Below are 25,109 nucleotides of genomic sequence, written 5' to 3' on the forward strand. Positions count from 1 at the left end.
CTAATTTTTTTTTTTTTTATTTATTGTAGAGATGAGGTCTCGCCAAGATGCCCGGGCGGGTCTCAAATCCGCGGCTCAGGCAATTCGCTCACCTCGGCCTCCCAAAGCACGGGATTACAGGCTGAGGCACTGAGCCCGGCCAAAAATTTTATTCTTAATTTCTATATATACAGAATAGTTGTGCGTATGTTTTGGGTACATGTGATATTTTGATACAAGTGTACAATGTATAATGATCAAATCTGAGTACTTGGGGTATCCATTGCCTCAAACATCTATTATTTCCTCGTGTTGTGAACATTCCAAATCTTTTCTTACAACTATTCTGAGATATTCAATAAGGTATTGTTAACTATAAACTATAGTTGCCCTTTTGTGCTACTGAACACTGGATCTTATTCCTTCTGGCTAACTGTAGTTTTGTATCCATGAACCAACTGCTGTTTATCCCCACCTCTTCACTATCCTTCCTAGCCTCTAGTAACCACCATTGTGTTCACTTCCTGCATAAGATCCCCATTTTTAACTTGCACATGTGAATGAAACCAGGCGATATTTATCTTTTTTTGCTATTGGATTGAATTCCTTATGCATTTGGATTATTAATCTAATCTATGAATAGTTTGCAGTTGTTTTCTCCTGTTCACTTTACATAATGACCTCCATTTGCACCCATGTTGCTGCAAATGGCAGGATTTTATTCTTTTATATGGCTGAGTAATATTCCATTATGTATATTTACCACATTCCAAAAATCCATTCATTTGTTAATGTATGCCTAGGTTAATTTTATATCTTGGCTATTGTGAATAGTGGTGCAGTAACCAAGGGGGTGCAGATGTCTCTTTAATATACTGATTTCCTTTGTTTTGTATATATACACAGCAATGGGATTGTGGGATCATATGATAGTTGTATTTTTAGTGTTTTGAGGAACTGCCATACTGTTTTCCATAGTGGCTGTGCTCATTTACATTTCAACCAGCTGTGTTTGAGCATTCTCCCTTTCTCTGCATCCTTATCAGCATTTGTTATTTTTGTCTTTTTGATAATATCCATTCTAACTGGAGTGAGATGATACCTCATTCAGGTTTTGATTTGCATTTGCATTTCCCTGATGATAGTGATGTTGAGCATTTTTTCATATACCTGTTGGCCATTTGTCTTTTTTTGAGAAATGTCTATTTGGATCTTTTGTCCATTTAAAAATTTGATTATTATTATTATTTTTTTTGCTATTAAGTTGAGTTCCTTATATATTCTGATTATTAACCTAATTTGTAAATAGTTAGTTGGTAGATATTTTCTCCTGTTCTTTAGGTCGTCTCGTCTCTTCACTTTGTTGTTTCCTTTGCTGTGCAGAAGCTTTTTAGCTTGTTCTAGTCCAGTGTGTCAGTGGTAAATTTTTGCTTTGGTTGCCTATGCTTTTGAGATCATATTGGAGAAATCTTTTTTTTTTGAATCATAGTCTCACTCTGTTTCCCTGGATGGAGTGCAGTGGCATGATCATGTCAACCACATCCCTGACCTGCTGGGCTCAGGCAATCCTTCTGCCTCGGTCTTTCAAGTAACTGGAACTATAGGCGCACCCCACCATGCCCAGCTAATTCTTTTATTTATTGTAGAGACAGATCTTGCCATGTTGGCCATGCTGGTCTCAAACCCATGGGCTCAGTCAATCCTCTTTCCTTGAACTCCCAAAGTGCTGGTATTACAGGCATGAGCCACCACGCCTGGCCCATACGCATGAAACCTTTGACTAGAGGTATTTCCCCAGTGTTTTCTTCTAGAAACGGCTCGATTTTATTTTTATTTTTATTTTGCCTTGGAGTCTCACTCTGTCTCCCAGGCTGGAGTACAGTGGCATCATCACAGCTCACTGTAGCCTTGATCTCCTGGGCTCAGATGCTTCTGCCTTAGCCTCCCAAGTAGCTGGGACTTTAGGCACATGCCACCATGCCCAGCAAATTTTTAAAAATATTTTTTGTAGAGCTGAGGTCTTGCTATTTTGCCCAGACTGGTCTCTAGCTTCTGGGCTCAAGTGATTCTCCTGCCTTGGCCTTCCAAAATGCTGGGACTAGAGGTAGGACCCACTGTGCCCAGCCTAGAAACTGCTCAGTTTATAAAATCTAAAATGCTACTGCTATTTTGGGTTTTGGTAATGAAGTGCTATTTTATAGTCAACTAGTAACCTGCAAGGATTGAAGATCAGAAATTCTTGAGGAATTCTACTGCAGAAGAAAAATACGTCTGAATTGCAAGTGTGTCTTGGTGTGTGTCTATAAACCAGGGATCCCTATCCCCTTGGCCTAGGACCAGTACCCTCTGTGGGTGCACAACAGGAGGTGAGCTGCAGGCCAGGGGAGCTCCGCCTACTGTCAGATCAGTGTTGGCATTAGATTTTCATAGGTGGATGAACCCTTTTGTGAATGTGCACTAGAAGGCTCTAGGTTGTGCGCTGCTTATGAGAATCTAATGTCTGATGATCTCCACTCCGCTCGTCCGTGGAAAAATTGTTTTCCATGAAACTGGTCCCTGATCCCAAAAAGTTGAGGACTGCTGATATAAAAGATTCCTGTAATATGGATATTGTTGAGGCTAGAAAGAGGAAATATGAATGGGAATGTTTTGAGGAACATGAGGATAGAGTATATTATTGCTTTTCATTAATAGTCACATGTGTGCTGCACAATCTCAGTGCTCAGGAAACTTACAATCTAGTTAAGAAGACCAAAATAGATATGAAATATGAGACTGATTATTAACAGTAAGATGTACATAGTATTCAAAAATATAAATTGAGAAAAATGGGATATAGAACAAAGGAAGGAGCTGATCCAGGTTAGTTTAACAGATGAATAGAACCTAAAGTCAGTTTACAGTTACCTGCCTACCCAAATATTAAAATGAGGTTCTAAACCCTTACAATTGTATTTTAGGAACTTTATCATTGCCTTGTAACATACAAATTAGTTTTAAATTTTGGAATAGTTGGCAAAAAAGCTTATTCAAAAAAAGTGAGGGTGTAGGTGTACATAATTTGTGTATTTATATGTATTTCATGCATATCTTTATGTGTTGCATAAATTTTTAGCTAGTACGTTTAACAGGTATTTTGAAGAAAATAACCCTGAAGTGACTGCAGGTTTTCAGGCATATTTAATATATGACTTAGACATATATTCACTTTAAGAAGTATGATAGCTGTATAGTACTTTTCTTTAACTCTTTTATTTGAGATATAAAGACTCCATTTTGAGGTTTTTATGGAAAATGAAAAATAAAAATAAAATAAAATCTTATTTATTAATGAATATTGTTATCTTATGCTTTCTCCTCTTATTAGAACTTGGTTATCTTTTTCTACTTGTTTATGAAATTAAATTGAGATATTGATATGTTTCTTTAATATTTTTTAAGTTGTAGTCATCTTAATTTTATTTTCTTCTATATAGCCTTTTAAATTTGTTTCATTTCCTTTACTGTTTGCCTTAGTTTTCCATTTCTATTTCATTCAAGGATGTTATACAGTAATTTCTCCCTTTTTCTCTTTCTCTCTTTTTTTTTTGGTAAACGAAGGAATTCATGCTTAGACCAAGCATAACCTGTCTATAAGGTTCTGTAATTTCTTAAGTTATTTTTCATTCTTTTTTTTTTTTTTTGTATGAGGTGAGGAGTTATTTCCCCTCAGAAATATTTTGTTCTTTTTGACTTGAAATTCTGTTTGGTGGTTCTGCTTACTTTCTTTGTTTAAATCTTAACATTCTTAAATTCTTGTCATTTAAATTGTTTTTTTTTTTTTTTTTTTTAAGTTGGATTCTCATTCCATTATCCAGGCTGGAGTGCAGTGGCACACTCATGGCCATCCCAGTGCTGACCTGCTGGGCTCCAGTGATCATTCCTTCTCAGCCTTCCAAGTAACCAGAACTACAGGCATATGCTACCATGCCCCGCTAATTTTTTATTTACTGTAGAGATGCAGTCTTGCCAAGTTGCCTGGGATAGTCTTGAACCTGCAGGCTCAGGCAATCCACTTGCCTTGGCCTCCCAAAGTGCTGGGATTACATGCTAAGCCACTGAGCCTGCCTTAAATTGTTTTTTAATTGTTTCAGTTTTTTGTGAGAATAGGAATCAAGGACTTCTCTTCTTCTCTTCCTTTTTTATGTTAAGAATATAATATATCCCTTTACATATGTATTTGTTAATATTTACCAGATTATTTTCTATATAAGCTGTTTACTTTTTCGTTAATTTATCTTTTTTTATAAATCTGAAAAGTTTTACATGAAGTAAGTAACATTGTCGGTGGAGAGACTCTTCGCTCTTCCCTTCAACTGTGTGATGCCATTTGTGGAAAGTGGGTCGAATCAGTCAGACTTACGAGTGTGGTGGATCAGGAGGTTCTTCCTGTTACGGCCGTCCAAGTGTTTGTCTGTACCCACCCCCATCCTCCTGCCTTATCCCTGTACCTGCCTCTAGTGCATTCCTCCATGTCGTGCTTCGGAAAGGAAAAGGCTGTTTCTAAAGTCATACAAAAAGTGATTGTACTTTTAATTACTTCAGGTCGAATTTAAATTTGATAATATTATCTATAATATACATTTGAAAACCATTTAAAATGATATCTTCATTTTACACAGAAATTACATGTGAATAAATTGTGCTTTTTCTTTTTTCAAACAGATAAAAAATTTGGAGTGAAGGCTAGAATTAATGGGGCTCTGAATATAACCCTGAATTTGGTCAAACAGAATTTGCAGAATCATCGCTTGGTTCTACCTTGTCTTCAGCTTTTACGAGTATATTCTGCCAACTGTGAGTATTTGAGTGACTCAGTTGTGAACTTACACTAAATGAAAGTTTTAAAGTATCTTAATTCTATGAATCTCTAAAATTTGTGGAACTGGAAAGAGAAGATTTAATATGGCTCTTTGTAACTCCTAACTCCAACCACAACAAAAATGATCTCCAGTAAGAGGGTAAGTTGACAGACTCTTGAGAATTCTCACTAATTCTACAGTTTGTAAAGTACTGGAGTGAGGGGGTGAATAGACATCCTGTGGAAAAAATATGGAAGAATATGAGAGTACTGGCGGCTAGAAAAACTCCTATGACTCTGAATTTTCACAGGTGTGAGGAAAGCTGAGAAAGAAGGCATGGAATAGTATGGAGCTAACTGAGCAACCAATAAGGAAGTAGCAGAACCGAAAATAAGTAGTAAAGGACCCTCTTAGGAAGTTAGGGAGAAGAGGGGTTACTTAGAGATAGACTCAGATAGAGTCTCTCCCAAAACACACACTCTCATTTACCAACATTAGGTACCACCCAATGAGATACGGATTTTCTTTCTGTTCTCTGACTGTAGAATTGAAATGGTTAATGAAAGAATGAACCTTAAATTGTAGATTATATGTTGTTATGGAATATTGTAAAATGATGATATAATGTTAGATGTGTGTGTGTGTGTGTGTGTGTGTATGTAGTATAGAAACAAGTTATTTTTATATATCTGTAAGTTGACAATGTAGCTAAAGGTATGCTCAGAGAAAAATAGCTCTGAATACTTAAATAATTAACACTATATAATTAAAAAGAACATAAGGAAAGGAATGAATTAGAAATCTAACTAAAGAAGTTAATGGAGAAATAAACACAAGGAAAGCAGAGAAATGAAACAGTGAAGGGAAAAATGAGCAAGAAATATAAGAAAATAAAAAGCAGTTGATTTTAAAGACAAAACTGCATTAGATTAAGAATAAAGTAGATAAACCAATGAATACTTAAATCACTGAAAAAGACAGTACAGACTTAAAATTATAAGGGATAATCGAGTCATAAACAGATATAGAGAAAATTAAGATCATTCTAGAAAGCATTAGGAGCTACGTTTTTGGTAACATTTTATTGAATTAACCATTAGAAAACTAGCAAATGGCTTATCTATAATCAGTTTTTCTTAAAAAATTTTTTTTTTTTATTTTGGAAACAAGACTCTTGCTATGTTGCCTATACTAGCCTTAAACTCCTGGCCTCAAGTTGATCCTCCTATCTCAGCCTTCCAAGTGCTGAAATAGTAGCTGGGACTACAGGCGCATGCTACCGTGCCTGACTCCATAATATGTTTCAGAATTGAAAATGTTGGAGACAGTTTTCTAGCTAGGTAATCGCTTGCATATTCCATGTGAAATACTAAAATTGTTTCATCCTTTTTCCTGTTACAACTGCTTCAGTTAAGGTCCTCATTACCTCTTACCTAGGCTGTGGCCTCCTTTATGTCTCTCAAAACCATCGTCCCCAGGCTGCTATGAGTTCTGATCTATTTATTTGAGATCCCTATGGCTGAAAGAATTAACTTTCTAGGGCCCTTCATAATTTGTTTCTTACTTTTTTTTCACCTCATCTTTCTATCTGTATGTCTTTGTCTGATGCTGTATGTTTTAACAACATATTACTGGTTGTACCCATGGTATTCATGGTTTTTATTCTACTGTCTGTCTTACCCCAGTCTCCAGAGATACTACAGACCACATCTACCCCTACCCCTTCATGCCAACTCCTGTCCTCACTAACTCCTATTGAACCTAGGCATCATTTTTTCCAGAAATGCCTGTTTCACTTTGAATTAGGAACTTCTCAGTGGTATAATCCAAGTAGTCTACAATTCTTAACCCATTTACAAAGTAATTTAGTAATTATTTGCTTATTGTTTCTGTGATTTTCTCTACACTTTGTTCTCTGAATGTTTAGTTTTGTCTCTGAATTGCTCTAAATTTATTGAAGAAACAAATGGAGTAACTGAAGTACTTTTTTATCGTAGTATTTTTTGGAATATAACTTGTTTCTGGATTTTTCTGTACTTTCCACAAAAAAAAAAAAGCAAAACCAAACACATCCTCCTTTTAAGTGTTTAGTTAAGGTCGACTTTAAGAGTGACTTGAGTTCATATTTACTAAACATTTTGTATATGTTTTTGGCTATATTCACTGTGTACGCATTTTCAGTTATTGAAGTCTTAAAATCATTTGTATCTTTTTCTTCCCCTCCCAGCTGTGAATTCAGTATCTTTAGGGAAAAATGGAGTTGTGGAACTTATGTTTAAAATCATTGGACCATTTAGTAAGAAGAATTCCGGTCTTATGAAGTGAGTAAATATTTTCAATGTAAATGGAGGTATATCCTTTGTTACTCTGGCCCTCATTGATAGCAGGTTGAATTAAATTGTGTCTAGGATCCTTTCTTAGTTCTTGAATAGTGATTTAATTATGATAAAGATTTTCTTTAGTGTAAAGTTTAATCTTCAAAAATACATCAATTGGATAATTTTCAATTCACTAAATAGAGTGTTTATAGAAACTTAGACTTCAAATATTTCTGGATGCTATAAGAGGAAAACATTATTTAAAGAATTTCATTCATTTAGGAGCATTTATTGAGTGCCTACTATACTTCCTACCCAATTTTGCAATCTTTTAATGACTACTTTCTTCATTTTTAGGATTACCTGAACATGTCTTAAATTAATACATTTCTGTTTTGTTAAAATCATGTCATTTTTTTCCCTGATCCTGATAAATGTGTGTGTTTGTGTTTTCATTCACTAATAGGTCTTTTTACCTCAGAAAATGAAGTAATTTCCAATTATTTGATTGTAGTTTTGAAGCCATTTTAGAGGTCATTACAATTTTTTTAATTGTGTAATTTTTCAAACCTACCTAAAATAGAGTTTATATTAAACTAATTATATTGAATGAATTGTATTAATTCTTACTACATTAAGAATTATCAACATTTTATCTTTTCTTTTCCTCTATACTTTATTGTTTGTTTTTCCTGGGGTACTTTTAAGAAATTTCAGATTTGTGTGTGTGTGTGTATTTTTGTAAGCAAATTCCATATATTTTTTTCTGAGATTATTTTCGTCAAATAGTATCATTTGTTTTCTAAATACTTATGTATATAACTCTGCTAAATAAAGACTCAAAAACATCACCACCACACTGCAATCATAGCCAACAAAATAATTGATTTGTTAATACAGTCTAAAATCTAGTATATTTAGTTTTTTCCAGTTGTCTCAAAATTGCCCTTTTGAGTTGGTTTGTTTGAATCAGAATCCATTTCTAAGCCTATACAAATGTACCTGCTACCCAGTTTCAACAACAATCAAAATTCTGTCATTTTTTATTTCATGTTTCATTTCTCTGACTTTATGTTGTTTCTAGAGTATTTTAAAGCACATATCAGCTATTGTATTTGATCTGTAAATTCTTAATTTAATTTAATTTTAATTTTTTAAGATACAGGGTCTTGCTCTGTCACCCAGGTGGAGTGCTTGTGATTATACCTCACTGTAGCCTCAAATTCCTGAGCTCAAGGGATCCTCCCACCTTGGCCTTCTGAGTAGCTGGGACCATAGATGCATGCCACTAATCTGGCTAATTAAAAAAAATTTTTTTAGAGGTGAGGCCTCACTATGTTGCCCAGACTGGTCTCAAACTGCTAACTTAAGTCATCCTCCCGCCTCGTCCTCCCAAAATGATGGGACTGCAGGCATGGGCCACTGTGTTCAGCCACTTTGATATGATCACTATCAGATACAGACCTTTTTTTTTTTTTAATGTTGCCACCATATCATTTCTGTACTCAACAATATTATTAATTCCTTAATAGCATCTAATATTCTTTGATTATCTAAGAAATACTACTTTTACAGTTGACTTGTTCAAATCGAGGTCCACATAAAGTCTGTACATTATATTTGATTGATATGTTCATAACCTGTTAAAATCAGTAAAGGTTTCCCTATTTTTTAGTTCTGTTTTATTTGTTGAAGGGCTTGGATGATATGTTTTTTAAAGTAGCCCACATTCTGGATTAGAATGACTGTATTCTGCCATCATTTATAATATGGGTAGATCCTTCACATTTTCTGTAGGCCAATAAGAGCTAGTGGATTAGGTTCTCTTTTTTTGGTCAAAAATATTTCATAGGTAGTGCTGGGTACTTTTTTTGGTATCACTTAAGATCACTGAGTTGAGGTGATCCATCCATTAGAAATGTCCCTGTCTTTAATACTTTTTGCTTAATGATTTAGCAGTCTTTCATGACATTGCTTATATATGTTGTTTCATTAGGTGTCGCAAAATAATGACTTCTCTAATTTTTTTTTCTGTGCTCATTAGTTGTTAGGTTTTTTTAATAAAGAAGAACTTGTCCACATGAACTGTTTGATTATATTTTACTCTTAAACAGATAGTGTTCAGAACATTTTCAGATTTTTATCCTTTCTTAATAAAAGTTACAATATTTTAAAAATATTCTTAGTGTTTACTTGCACATATTTATTAAATATTATTTGGTGGAGAGACAATATATTTAGTTATGTAAGAATTATATATAGTCCTAGAGCACCTGCTGAAATGGAACAAAACAAATGGAATGTCTTTATGACAATCAGCAAAAACAGTTTACAGAATTGGTGTAGTGTAGTGGTTTACAGTAGAGGCAGACAGACCTGGATTTGCTTGTTAACTCCAGCACTTCCTGACCCATGATACAAAGTAAGTTACATAATCTGTTATGCCCCAGTTTCCTGTCAGAATGATAATGTTATTAGTACCTCCATTATAAGGTTGTTGTGAGGATTGAATGAGATGATTCTTATAATTTGCACACTGCCTATATTAATGTAACACAGTTTAGGTAAGCAATGTAGTAATGTGAATGAGTCCTAGCTAATATTAAAAGCATCTTCTTTGTTTTTAAATTTATATACCATTTCTCCTCTTAATCTGTATAAGAATTTATAATTTCTTTTTTTTTTTGAGTTGGAGTCTCACTCTGTTGCCCAGACTGGAGTGCAGTGGCCGCTCCCGGCCACCACAGCCTCGACCTGCTGGGCTCTGGCGATCCTTCCGCCTCAGCCTTCCAAGTAGCTGGAACTATAGGTGTGTGCTACTGCGCCTGGCTAATTTTTGATTTATTGTAGAGATGAGGTCTTGCCAGGTTGCCCAGGCGGGTCTCGAACCCGTGGGCTCAGGCAATCCACTCACCTCAGCCTCCCAAAGGCGCAGGATTACAGGCAGAACCACCGAGCCTGGCTTATAATTTATTTTATGTAAAGGTCATCTTCTCCTTAAAATGTACTTTAAACTCTATTCTAACCAAGTTATCAAATCTAATAAAAATCTTCCTAGGGAAAATGGAACATTTCAAAAGTATCTTTATTATGTATAGATCTAAACCAGTGTAGAAGTCAGTGAACCTAAAACTTCTGAGAAGATACTATAGTTATCTAAATTATCCATTCTTTTTCCTATTTATGTTTTAAAAATAAAAATTAACTTTTAATTTTTACTTTGACAAGAATAAGCCATTCATTGACCAAACATCTGTATATTTCTCTCTTGTTATTTTGAATAATCTCTCCTTTAATGAAAACTCAGATGTCTAGTGCTTTCTATTGTAGTTCTTCCTCTCCGTAACCAATTTCCTACATTTAATGGAAAGAAGATTGAGAGATTTATTTATGTTTGAAGGATGATGCTTGTTTTTAGGATTTCCTTTCTTTTCCAGTTTTAGGTTTTGGATTTAAAATTATTCATCTAGAGGGAAGGAACTAAGGAAGTTATTGTAACTGTGTCTGTGTTAGTTTCTGCATAGGTTTGGAGGTCATTGCAAGGATTGACTCTCAATTTAAAGTAGATGAGTACCTGGGACTCTAGCTTTTCTTACTCATGGCTTAAGTAACTCAGCCACAGACTGATTTTTGAGTTATTGTTGGTTATATTATTCTGTGTGGGAAATGCAAGATTGAAAAAATATATGAGGAAGTATAAATTCTTGACACTGAGAAATTTTAATCAACATAATACAAACTAAACATTTCAATAAATTGCATTTCTAAAATTTCTTTTGTAACATATACATTTTTAGTTCATATTGGCTTATCAATGTCATAGAATTTCAGAAATTTATTTGAAGAAGTTTTAAGAATACTTTCTAAATAACGTTTTGGTAAAATTTTAAAGATGACGTTGCACCAAATCTCATAATTTGTTTCAATCTAGTGAAAATACAAAACAATGCAATAAGCATTGGCATCGAAAGAAATGGGTTTGTATCCCTACTTTCCAGTGTTGAATAATAGACATCAATTTAAAAACATGTTATGGTTTTAGGATTTCAAACTGTCAGAAGCACTTTTATTTGGTTCAAATAGTTGTATACACTGCCAGCAGGGAGAAAGAACTTCTGAAAGTACTCTAAGATTTTTAGAATTTTGAATAAAGAATTAGCTGCAGAAAGGAAAAATCCATTGAGTTCTTTGCAAGTGATTGCATCTAAGATATTATATTCATTTTCTAGTGCTGTCATAACAAAGTACCACAAACTTAGTGGCTTAAGACAACAGAAATTTATTGTCTCACAGTTCTGGAAGCTAGAAATCCAGAACCAACTTGTCATCAGGGCCATGCTCCCTCTGAAACCTGTAGGGGAGGAGCCTTCCTTGCCTCTTAGCTTCTGGTAGTTTGCTGGCCATCTTTGGTGTTGCTAGGCTTGTAGCCATAGCGTTTCAGTTTCCACCTCCATCATCACATGACACTCTCCCCTTTGTGTCTGTTTTCACACTGTCTTCTCTCCTTATCAGGACACCAGGCACATTTCTATTAAGGACCCATGTACTCTGCTTCATGTAAATTAAATATATCTGCAATGACCGTATTTTCAAATAAAGTCAGATTTGGAGGTACTGGAGTTTAGAATTTCCATACATCCTTCTGGGAGACACAATTCATCTCATAACAGTGATTTATATTAAGTTAATTGTACTACTTAGTAATAAGTAAAGTTTGTAGTCTTTCACTGTGTCCTGTGTTAGGTATGTCTTCACTTTGCATAATTTGCATAGTTCTTCATAAACCTTGACTTCTATCTATATGTAAAGGCTTATGTTTTTGGTGGGTCATGATAGTTTCTATAGTAAAACTGTTGACGAAGAGACTTCTTATATTGATTGAATGGTAAGAAACACAAAATGGGATGTGCTACTTACTGTAGAAAACAGGTGTAATTCAGTGAATCTTTTTTTTTTTTTTTGAGTTGGAGTCTCAGTCTGTTGCCCAGGCTGGAGTGCAGAGTCCAGAGTTGACCTGCTGGACTCTGATGATCCTTCCACCTCAGCCTTCCAAGCAGCCAGAACTGCCGGCGTGTGCTACCATGCCTGGCTAATTTTTATTTATTTACTGTAGAGACTAGGTCTCATCAAGTTGCCTGGGCTCGAACCCATGGGCTCGGGCAATCCAGTCGCCTTGGCCTTCCAATGTGCTGGGATTACAGGCTGAGCCACCGACCTTCTTAATATGATGAATCAGCAGATTGGTTTGTGCCTTGAGGAGTAAATATTTTGTATCAGCTTTCTTATCACCTTTTTAAATAGGATGAATTTATAACATACAGTGATTAAAGTGTCATGGGAAGAGATTTACTTAGTTCCTCTTACATTAGATTGCCTTCTATTTTTAAAAATACCCTTCTGAGATATAGTTGACATATGCTAAATTGTATATTCAGAGTATACAATTATATGATCATTGATACAGGCAGTGCTAAAGCTTTTAGGCTCAGTAGGCATCATGCTAAGGACCCACGATACTATCAGAGGTCCATAAAATGTGTTAATTTCTTTTAAAATTGTAAAAAATGAACTTTTAGGCCAAAGAAAAATTTTTATCTGATATTATTAATATATTCATCTTTATACCAACACAGTTGTAAAATACTGTTTGAATTTTCAGTAAGTTTTGTGGAGGGAGAGGCCTCTGAAGTCAAAGAAGTGCCTGGAGCTCATGAAAATCATAATGTGGTCCTAGACTTATAGCTGAACCCGTGAAGCTGTCACCACAGTCAAGATAAATGAATGTCTCTGTCACCTCCAACAGCTTTATTGTACCCCTTGGTAATTCCTCCCTTGCTTCTTCCTCTTTGGCCTTGGCAATCATGGCTATGCTTTCTGTTATTATAGGTTTATTTGCATGTTTAAGAATGTTATATTAATGGGATCATAATATGTGTACTCTTTTGGGGGGAGAGTTTGCCTTTTTTCATGTATCATGATTATTTTTAAGTTCAATTATGTTCCGTGTTCAGATGTTTATTCCTTTCAATTGCTTAGTAGTATTCACAATTATATAGCTGTACCATACTTTTTTTATTCATTCACCTATTGATGGGCATTTGGTTTTTTTCTAGTTTTTGACCATTATAAAGCTACTATGAATGTTTATGTACAAGACTTTTTGACCTTATTTTTTTTATTTCTGTTGAGTAGATATCTAAGAAGGGAATGGCTAGATCGAAGGTAGCTTTTGAAAAAACTATTTCCATAGCATGCTAATTCTTTCCTTTAGCTAATTGAACATGTCGTACAATTATAATAACTATCTTAATGTTTTCTAACATTTATGTGAATTCTAGATCTGTTTTAATTCGTTTGTTTTCCCTCATCATTATGAGTCTTATTTCCCTGCTTTTTGTATGGCTGATGATTTTTGATTGAGTGCCAGTTATTGTGAATTTCACTTTGTTGGGTGTTGGATATTTTTGAATTTCTATGAATATTCTTGAGGTCAGTTCTGGGTTGCAGTTAAGTTACTTGGAAATAGTTAAGTCTGTTGAAGTCTTTTCTGATTTGTTAGATGGGATCAGAGCAGAGTCTAGGACTGATTGTTCCCTACTACTGAAGCAGCATCTTTCTGAATACTCTGCTTCATGAATTGTGAGGATTTCCAGTCTGATTGGTGGGAACAGACATTGCTTGCAGCCCTGTGCGAGTACTAGACAGTAGTCTCTAGTTCTTTCACATGGTTTTCCCCAGTCTTGGTGGTTACTTCATATGTAGTACTGATCACTACTTGGCTGAGTATTCAAACAGTACCCTCTGAAAATCTCTGAGCTTCTCCTTCTGCACAGCTTTCTTTTGTGTACATTCTGCCCATGAACACCAACCACCTTGGTCTCCCTGGACTGTCCATGTCCTTAATCAGGGGACTTGTATGCTCAACTGAGGAACTGGCCAGCTCCATCTAGGGTTCATTTGTCTGTGCTGTGGCTTGTTGCTTTCTCAATGTATAGTAAGCTGGGCAATTGTGGAATCCACCTCATTTCTTTTTGTCTCTTATAGATTTCTATCCTTCATTGCTTGGTATCCTGTATCTTAAACAGTTGTTCCATTTTGTCCATTTTGAAAAAAGTTATACCTAGTGAGAGAGTTGATACAATTTCTGTTAGTCCATCTAACAGAAAGTTCAGACAGTCTTCTCAAAGGGAGCTGACATTTCTGATTTCATAATTTCCTTTCTCAACAAGAGGTTGATATTATCTATTTTTCATATCATTGAGTTTTTATGTGTCCCTAGGCATGTTAATATTCTAAATCATGTAGTTTCCTTATTCATAAAACATGCCAATTCTGTGGGTTAGGTTGGTTTTAGGAATGAAGCTAGAAAGCACAAATATAAAGCATCTATAATAGCTTCTGGAATTTGTCAGATCTTGCTTAAGTAGTTTTCTGTTTTAGTTTTTATAAGTTGCAGTTTTTTTTTTGAATATCTGTTTAGTTTTGTGTTTAATTTGGACCAGTTTAAAAGCCATCCTTCTGATAGTTTTATAACTTCTTGTACATTTTGTTGCATAACTGTAAAAGTATGGAAAGTTTCTTAATGATGATTCAGTGCAATTTACTTTTAACTCACCATTATCAATACTTCACAGTGTTTTAAGAAAGTTACAGGTATGAATTTATAATATTTTTAAAAGCATCGACTTTGTTTTAGTTTTATAAATGTCATTATAAAGGTTTATGTGGTTGCTTTATTTTTGCCAATAAACCTAAGCTTAACTGTTAAGAACTTCCTCTTAAGGGCTTTTGTTGAACACTTACTCTGTGCATAGTCCTGGAGTATTGTTTCAGGTTTCACTGTAAATTACTACCAGTCTTAAACCTTCTAATCAATTATGCTGTTTGTTTTTAACTGTATCTGGTCATGCTACCCCTTTTTTACTGCGAGTGTTTGCAACTTTTACTTTATTGCCCTAATTGTCTTTTTAATATCTTGAGTAGCTTTGTTCTTAGGTGTGCGCTTTTGTTTCATTATGTTGACTGTAAAATTATCTGCAAAAGAGATAAGTGTGTTTTCTAATTTTATACCCATGAACTTGTTACCGTAGATATCTAGTAGGCATTCAACAAATGCTTAATGGTGAGTGAAATGATTGTTTGATAACATACATAATTTTAATACAAACTAATTATAATTGTTGACATGTGAGTAAAAGGTACCATAGTGTATGCCTTATATTTTTTAAAATATTGAAATTAAATGCCATTTCCTCAGTGTTGGTATATGTACTTTTACAACTGATTAATAGCAGTCAGTTTCACTATGTGTGACTGAGTATTTATGTTCAAAGAAAATATAAGTACCTTCAATTTTCAGGGCAATTCCTTTGTTCTCCAAAGGACAGTAAGAGTTTTTGAGATACTTGGCTCATTATTCACTTTGGTGCCCCATGGCTGAAACATGTTAAGAGTTTTTGAGATACTAGGCTCATTATTCACTTTGGTGCCTCATGGCTGAAACATGTTAAGAGTTCATACTTCTACTTCCCAAACTTCCAATTTCCAAAATATTTTACATTTGCTATGATCTTAAATAGGATTATAGTTTGGTAGAACTGAAATACTTTAACGTCAGAAAGTTACAGTATCTATGGAATTCTGTAGTTGTGAATTTAACTTGCGTTAAAACTTGTTTTTGTTTTAATTTCTTTGTAAGTCAGGGCCTGTGATTCTTAATAGTATGGTTCCTTTGTTAACTCTCTCAGGACCAGGTCCAGGTACTCTAATTTATTTCATTCATCTGACTTATGACAAAAAAATTTAGACATTGCTAACTTTCTTTTTCTTTCTTAAAACTTTTTGGCTACTTATCTATTGATATTTCAGCCTTCCTCATATCCAGTTTTGAGCTAAATATAGATGCATACAGAAAAACACCATATGTAATTAACTATAACAAGAATAAGTTTGGGATTAGATAATAGAATAATTACTTGTATGAAAAGATTGTATTAATTTACTATTGTAGATTAATTTTACTAGTTTTGTTGTTGTTTGTGTTTTCTTGTTGTGTTGACAGGGTTGCTTTAGACACTCTTGCTGCATTGCTAAAATCAAGTAAGTTTTTAAATACTAGAAATACTAGATACTATTTTTATGGGAATTCTATTTACCGTGTTAAATAAACTGGAAATATAGATTTAATCTATAGTTATAAAAGCTGGTTTACAATTTAATGTTAGGATTAATTTTACCTTTTAGTGCAGTTGACAAACATCATAACTAATGCCATATGATGTTTATTGAACTGTAATTTATTCAGTACATTTATATAATTTAATCAAGCACACTATTTCCCATTTCTAAGTTGCTTATGCAAACATAGAGTCCATCAATAGAGGAAAACATATAGGTATTACTTTTTGAATGTCAAGCTAACATGGTATTGAGATTTTTTACTGTGAGAAATATATTTAACAACTACTGTCTCTGATTTTAACTTAGAACTTTATTAGTAGAAATTTTGTTTCTACCAATAAAGTTAAATTTATAACATTTAGAAAAAGTGACTATTAGTATAAATTTACAGTCTAGTACATAGATTTACAAAATAAAGCACTGTTTTCTTTATCTTCACAATTAAAGCAGTAGAGTAGATACATCTTATGATATGATGCTTTATTTGTATATTGTTTTCTCTCCAAGCTACTCAGTATATTTATCTAAATATATATTTTTTAGTACTCTAGTGGCCAGTTGGTAACCACGCTAAGATTTAATCTTAAAGATTTGTCTTAAATTAAGATAATATGTCCCCCTCCCTCACTCCCCAAAGGGAAATATAGTTAGCAGGTAGTTCAATAGAAACTGTTAAGGATGAGACCAACTTGCCCTTAGTTTGAATTACTAGAATTGTTTTTTTGAATAGTGACATGATTAATTGATAGTATTTGGTAATGACTTATTAAATTTTAAAACTCACCTTTGGTATTAGTATTATATTATAGAACAGAATTTTCATTTAACAGTTTTATTTTTCAAGTGAATTGTATGGTACTCAGATTAGTTTTGTATCTTTATTTTCATATGTTATGAAAAGCTTTGTAGCCTTGTTTTGATGGGCTCTGACTTTGTGGTTCAAACTGTATAATGATTGGTTCTTAATACGAGCATATACTTTTGATTTGGAGTGGGTTAGAATAGCTATTGAAACTAAATTCTTGGTCAGGTGTGGTGGCTCATGCCTAGAATTCCAGTGCTTTTTTGGGAGGTTGTGGGGAGAGGATTGCTTGAGCCTAGTTTGAGACCAGCCTGGGTAACATAGCAAGACCCTGTCTCTATAAAATGAAAAACAAAAAAAACCCTACACTTTTATTAAATCTTACTAATTTTCAGAATCACCAGTGGCAAAGTCAGTAATTCTAAGTTAGTACAAGCTAAAATTCTTTTACGTTTCAAGGATTTTGTAGAAATCAGTTGACTCAAGATGACTGCAATCTGATTTTTCAGTTTTAAGTAGTAGTCTTTTTTAAATTCATTTTTTTTAAAGGAAGGTAGTTTACTCCATCAGAAAAATAAAAAAGTGACAAGTAGAATGACTGTAGTTAATATTTAATATATTTTAAAATGATACATGGTACTACATAGGATGAAAATTTAATAATACAAAGTAGTATTTAGTAGCACACTGCATATTTTTAAACCAACCATGGAATTTTGAAGCATTCTCATTTTTTTTTTTTAATTCCTTAATTTTTTTTTCGGGGTGGAGGAGGTGAGGCAGTTATTTACTTTAAAAGGATAGCTTAGGCTAGGCGCAGTGGCTCCCACCTAAAATACCAGCACTCTAGGAGTCTTAGGCAGGAGGATTGCTTGAGGCCAGGAGTTTGAGACCAGCCTGGGCAACATAGTGAGACACCCTCTCTAAAAATAAATAAATAAATAAAAATTAAAAAGGATAAATTAGACTACTAAAATAGTTGTGGGAGAGTATAGTGTAAAGAATATGTGTCTACATACAGTCCAGAAAGATAGTCAACTCAGCTACCATTGCTGGAGTATAGATTAGACACTGCAATGTCAAGGCAAATGTAAGCTGTCATTTAATTAGAGAAAGAAGAGAAATAAATGATGGGAAGTGTTGGCCCTGAACACATGAATAAAAATCCTTTTACTAATGTTTTAAGTGCAGATTGCGGATTTCTTCCTTTAAGGATCACCCAGTACCTGTGTTTGAGTTATGTACATGTTTCTTATTTGATCTTTCATAAGTAATTTTAATATTTCTTGTAAATATCATTTAGGCTATTGGGAATTCTGGTGGATATTCACAAAGCTTGTAATAGGAATTAACAATGATCATAATGAATTTTAGCAAAATAATATTCACAGTTCATAAGCTAACGGCTTAAATATTCCAGTTGGTATAAAGAAAGTGTATATTCATTTAAAATGGATGAAACTTTTGTTGGTCAAAACAATTGAATGATTTTGTAAAATAGCCACAACCTTAGCAAATTAGCTATTATAGACACAATAGAGATTTTAAAGCTTTTGCATAAGAAAACTTTTTCCCCTGGTAAATTCCTTCTGCCTTTCTAATGCCAGAACATTGTTCTGAGAGGGAATTAATAAATTCATCTCAGTGTTACATTTTAGGTATATATTAGCACATTTGGAATCTAATAAATCAGGCAACTAAAATCAGTGGAGCCTTATTATTGCATTATCTTGTGTCCATGTCCTGAACCAGAGGATTATTTTATAGGTAAACTGGAGATTAACAAGAGATTAGTATTTCATTGTAATTAAACAACCTCAGCTGGGTTGGTATTTTAGTTTTGCACTCCTTACAGTCAACCCGCAGAAGTAGTGTTGGGTGACTTAGTGTGCTGTGCTAACATGATTTACCACTGTCTTAGTAATATGTGTTCTTTTGGTTAATAGTCTTAAATATTAGGCCGGGCACAGTGGTTGAAGCCTGTAATCCCAGCACTTTGGGAGGCCGAGGTGAGAGGATTGCCTGAACTCAGGGGTTTGAGACCAGCCTGAGTGATATGGCGAGACCTCGTCTCTACAATAAATCAAAAAATTAGCTGAGTGTGGTAGCACATGCGTGTGGTTCCAGTTACCTGGAAGACTGAGGTGGAAGGATTGCCTGAGCCCAGCAGGTCGTGGCTATGGTGGCCTTGAGCAGCATGCCACTGCACTCCAGCCTGGGTGGCAGAGTGAGACTTCAACCCCCCCAGCAAAAAAAATCTTAAGTATTAATACTTTAAAAATAGTTCAGATTTTTAATTTTTTTTATCTTAACCCTACTCTGATAAAATACTTTAAAAATAGTTCAGATTTTTAATTTTTTTTATCTTAACCCTACTCTGATAAAATTGACCATTTACTCAAAATTTCAATGTAGTTTTCATTACAGTAAAGACAATTAAAATTAAGTAAAGCTAACAATTGACTCGAAAGATAAAAAAACTCTATTTTGTAATCATGTAATGCTTCTTATATTTCATTTGCTAAAAAAGCTGTATAAATATTTTTTAACTTATCATTGTTATAACATGAACATTTATGTCCTTGTAGGGTAATTAAAGCAATTAATTTTAGTGGAAACATAAAGTTTGCAGGAGGAGCTATAATTTATGAGGGCTAATTTTAGGGAAAACACAAATTTTGTAACAAGTTACAAAAATGATAACTGACTTTTGTCAAAATCGTGTTCACAACTAGTAATTAAAGGTTATATAGTCGGTTTGGTATAATTAAAGTCAATATGTTCGTAAATTTTAAAATACATAAAACTTTTGTTAGTAAAGAAAAGCATTTAAAAAGATGTAGCTCTAAATTTATTAAAGACATTTTAATATTTGTTAATTTTGAAACAATATATGGGCAGGCTTTTGGAAATTGTTATGATTTGCTCTTGGAACTTGTCATGTTTATTTTGTTAAAAAAATTTTAAATAGGTGTTTGTCATTTAAAAAAATTATAAGAATTTATCACAATATTGAGGATCTATTTTAAATTTTATTTATTCTGCCACTTTCTCTTGTCATTTTAAAGATATTTTTTCTCACTTTTCTTTTGTTAAAGAAACAAATGCCAGGAGAGCTGTAGACAGAGGATATGTCCAAGTGCTTTTAACAATTTATGTAGATTGGCACCGCCATGATAATCGGCATAGAAACATGCTCATTCGGAAAGGAATTTTACAGAGTTTAAAAAGTGTTACAAACATTAAATTGGGAAGAAAAGCGTTTATTGATGCCAATGGGATGAAAATTCTGTATAACACTTCGCAAGTGAGTTATTTTCTTCCTATTCTGATTATATACTAATGATATGATTTGGTTCTTCAGAAAACTGAATTAGTGTGCAAATATTCAGAAAAGTATACATATGATAAATATATTTTTATGATAAATGTATTTTTTGAAAATGTTAAAATGAAGAGGCTAATCATTTCTCACATGTGACCTCAGATTGAGTCAGAGAAAATGGTCATTGAGCATCTCTGCAGTGTGAGATTCTTTTAAAGGTAAAAGGAAGATTTATAAATCCATCCATTGAGCAGACATTGAGCAGACAGTGATTCCATATAGCTGTGTTTTCTAGGATGTGTAATAGACTGTACACAGTTTTATTTCCTCTCCTTGTGATATATCTGTGGCTTCTTTACAGCTGGTAGGATGTTTCTCTTGTCTTTAAGTGTCCTGCATGTTTTTCTGCTGGACAGAGCCTTTTTAAAATAGAGAAGGTTCAAGAATGAAACCTGGGACTAAGAATGCTAGGTCTGCCAGCCATCTTAAGCGTAAACATTTGTGACAATTATGTTCAAGGGTTCCTTTCTAGCATCCATAGAAGACTGTCAGCCATGAGGATATTTTTAGAAGGCTGTAATTATTAGAAAGAAATCTGTTGACCGGGCTCGGTGGCTCAGCCTATAATCCTAGAGCTTTGGGAGGCCGAGGTGAGTGGATTGCCTGAACCCGCGGGTTCGAGACCCACCTGGGCAACTTGGTGAGACCTTATCTCTACAATAAATCAAAAATTAGCCGGGCGTGGTAGGTGTGTCTGTAGTTCCAGCTACTTGGAAGGCTGAGGTGGAAGGATTGCTGGAGTCCAGCAGGTGGAGGCTGCAGTGGCCAGGAGCGGCCACTGCACTCCAGTCTGGGTGACAGAGTGAGACTCCAACTCAAAAAAAAAAAGAAAAAGAAAGAAATCTGTCTTTTTGAAAATATCAGCCAGTTATCTTGGTTGTTCCCTCTTGGGTTGCACATGACAAACATAATCTATGTCTATATGACGGTAGTTAAGATAGCTGAACACATATTTTATGTTTACCTTTAATTTTTTCTTTTCTAGATTAATCACGTGCATTTGTTTTTACTAGTCCTAGTATAGGTAATGATGGATATTTGATATATGAGGAAGAGTTAGATGACTTTGTTAATGCTGCTTACATTTCTGAGCCTTAATTTCTCATCTATTTTGACAGATCAGATATAAAAATGTGTATGGAGATTTTTGCAGTGTATTAAGGTGTCATCTAAACGTCAATTGTTACTAATTATATGGCTGTATGACAGTTTCAAATCCCCTGTCCCTCAGCCCTTCTCAAGATTAGATACCAGGACATCAAATCAAACTCTTAAAACTTTGAATGTGATATTTAGGCTATCCTTTTGAGTAGCCAATTTATAAGAGGTGCCATTACATGATAACTGATATAGTCCTGAGAAAGGTGGTCAAGTGCACTTTTGTTTTTATTTCTTACATCTTTTAAAATTTCTTACTCCCTTTTCCCCTTATTCTCTTAAATTTTATTTAAAAAAATGTTTCCCTAAGCTTGCCAATTGTCCCCTAAGTCACTCCAAAGATGGTATTGATTTCTGCTTAGTTAAAACATTTAAGGAAAAGTCCTACTCAATATGCCACATGAGGTTCTTACAATTAGGTACTTCTGACTTGTTGTAAATACGAGGTTTTGCTATGTTGCCCAGGCTGGTCTCAAACCCCTGAGCTCAGGCAGTCTGCTTACCTCGGCTTTCCAGAGTGCTGGGATTATAGGCATGAGCCCCCGCACCCAGCTGCAAATAGATACTTCTGAACAGTAAAGCTATTTACAGTTATCCTATGTTAAAATATTGTTTTTTTAAATATTTGTTTTTAGAAAATTATGAATGTTATTACTTTCTGAAGTAATGTGAAATTGGTTCAGAAGACAAATCTTTTTTTCCCTAACAGGAATGTTTGGCCGTCAGGACTCTTGATCCTCTTGTCAATACTTCTAGTCTGATCATGAGGAAGTGTTTCCCGAAAAATCGTCTGCCACTTCCAACGATTAAAAGTTCTTTCCATTTCCAGTTGCCTGTCATTCCTGTCACTGGTCCGGTGGCTCAGCTGTACAGCTTACCCCCTGAAGGTAGGACCACAGGGTCGCTGCTGCCTTTCGTCAGCTTTTAGAATTATGTGACTGTCAACCTTTTTTTAAACTTGTGTTAAAAAACTTCTCAGCAAAAGAAAGCCTTAATGAACATGAGAAACCTTTCATATGTTATTTTAGCTAAGTATTTCCTTAAATAAAAGAAATTGGAGCCTAGTGATTAAGGGAAATAGTGTGGGATATGTTGTGTATATGTTAATGTGAATTGTACAGTAATTAAGCTTCACGAAGGACCATTACTTGATAACATATGCATTTTCAAAATATAAAAATATACACGTTAAATGCTTAGATAATTGTATTTGGGTTTACATTTGTGGCTTTTTAGTGAATTTTTTCTTAAGTTAAAAAAACCTAATCACCAAAATTGCTATGGTTTTATGCTTAACAAAAACTTGCACATGACTTAACTTGGATGAAAATATGAAATTATTGGAGGTAAGCTCTTTGTCATTTTCTGTATAATACTGCTGGTATACAGTAAAGGAAGTAAGAGTTTAATCTTCCTTATGTGGGGAGAAATAATTTTTTTGTTAAGATTTAGCAAAGTGGAAAAGAGAAAGGCTTGGCTATTAATAGAATTTCTAAAGTATTTTCTTATCAGTTGGTCATTTTTGAACAAAAAGGAGGGTTCTTTATGTATAAAAATTTTTACACAAAGTAAGTGTTTTAAAAGAATTTTCTAATAATCATAATTAACTTGTTATTCTTGACATAAATTTGTTAAAATTATATGTCATAGGATACACTATTATAATTTAATTTTTAAAATATTTAATTATTAAAACTCAAGTTTACTTAACACAAAATATCAAATGGATTATTCAGAAACGTTCCTTAAAATTTTTAAAAGCCTAAGACTAAGTCTAGGTCTTATGAGTAAGATAGCTAACTAAAACAAAAGTCTAAGTCCTTCTTTCCATTCCATTTGAAATTACCAACAGATTTTTAAAGTAGGGAAAAATCTGTACCAAGTCTGAAAACTAGGTAAGAGGGGCATCCTCGTGGAACAAACATAGAACATGCAACAAATGCGGTAGAGATATAAGTAGATTTAGGAAGAGTATCACATCTCTATTCCCTCTTCTGAGAATGCCATGTCTTTGGTTCCAAGATTAGGTGCCATTACCATGTAATTTGGGGGACAATCAAGAAGCAGTTAGACTCCCTTTCTCTTCTATATCTCAGCATAGGATTATGGGAGTGGTAAGTGGTGGTTCTAACTGGTATTAAGCTGGTAAGGCTTCTCTATAATCTGGCAGGTAGAAATACCAGGAGGGAGGCAGGATATGCCTCACAGTGTTCTTTAGTTCATGTCTGGATTGATGGACAGAGAATGCTCACCTCTAGTGCAGTGAATTCACCAAATATAGGAAGAAATGGGAGGTGACATTTTTCTGCTGGATCCTTTTCTGCCTGCTTCTTATACTTACCACCAAACCAGAAATGCAGATTTACATCAACTCACAAGCCTTCATGATTAAGATGTGGAAGGACAATTCTAATAGCTCCTAAGGAGCAGGAGCCACAGGCCCACGCCACTGCACCCAGCTTTGTTTCTCACTGTTATTTCACATATCATGCTTTGTTGCGTATATCAGTCTTTGTTATTTTTTGCCTTCCTCAGCTAGAATATAGGTTCACAAAGGTAGGTCTGAGCTATTTTACTCACAACTTTTCTGACACCAAATATTTGTCTTTTTTCCTTATACCAACCAATTCTCTAGTTTTCCAGACCTCAGCCAGGTGTTCTACAGTTCGATTTAGTTCTGACACTACCTAGCGGTAGTGCAGGCACACAGGTTTAGAAATCAGTCCCACAAGACTGCCCCCACTTCAGACACCAGTTACAAGTTCATGCCGCATTGTATTTCTGACTGACTGGATATAAAGTTGTTGGGAGGGTTCCTATAACCCCCTCTTCAAGGTTAATAATTTGCTAGAATGACTTTGCAGAACTCAGGAACACTCTAAACTCCATTTATTGTAGAGGATACAACTTAGGGACAGCCAAATGGAATAGTTTTGTAGGGCCAGGTATGAGAGAAGAGCTGTGGAGCTTCCATGCCCTCTCCAGGCATGCTACCCTCCTAGCATCTTGAAGTGACCACCAATCCAGAAGTGCTCTGAGCTTCTGAACCATCATTTAGGGTTTTTATGTAGGTTCCATTGTATAGGCATAATTGATTTAAAAGGCTACTTGGAAGACTGAGGCGGAAGGATTGCCGGAGCCCAGCAGGTCGAGGCTACAGTGGCTGGGAGCGGCCACTGCACTCCAGTCTGAGTGACAGAGTGAGACTCCAACTCAAAAATTTAAAAAAAGGCTATCTTTGATTAAATTAATCACCAACCCCTCCCGCTTCCCTACAGGTTGAGGTGTGGGACTGAAGTTCCAACCCTCCAATCTTGCCTTGGTTTTTCTAGTGACCAGTCTCCATCCTGAAGCTGTCAAGGAACCCACCAAGAATGTCACCTCATTAGAACAAAAGATGCTCTGTCACCTAGGAAATTTTGAGAGATTAGGAGCTGGTACACACC

General features: G+C 34.6%; 1 protein-coding gene across 3 annotated transcripts in view; it reads left to right on the plus strand.

Moving 5' to 3' along the window:
- Positions 1-25,109, plus strand: part of AGTPBP1 (ATP/GTP binding protein 1) — a 172,293-nt gene that overhangs the window by 33,371 nt on the left and 113,813 nt on the right. For 2 of the 3 annotated variants that reach the window (XM_008056463.1, XM_008056464.2), the window contains exons 6-10: positions 4,684-4,815; positions 7,048-7,141; positions 16,200-16,237; positions 20,219-20,427; positions 22,373-22,550. In XM_008056463.1, coding sequence (XP_008054654.1) covers positions 4,684-4,815; positions 7,048-7,141; positions 16,200-16,237; positions 20,219-20,427; positions 22,373-22,550 — 651 coding nt within the window. The remainder of the gene's footprint in view (positions 1-4,683; positions 4,816-7,047; positions 7,142-16,199; positions 16,238-20,218; positions 20,428-22,372; positions 22,551-25,109) is intronic. The other variant, XM_021711566.1, reaches the window with a different exon arrangement.

Source organism: Carlito syrichta, unplaced genomic scaffold (genome assembly GCF_000164805.1).
Source record: "Carlito syrichta isolate Samal-C Ts95f unplaced genomic scaffold, Tarsius_syrichta-2.0.1 Scaffold302371, whole genome shotgun sequence".
In the NCBI taxonomy this organism is placed as follows: Eukaryota; Metazoa; Chordata; class Mammalia; order Primates; family Tarsiidae; genus Carlito; species Carlito syrichta.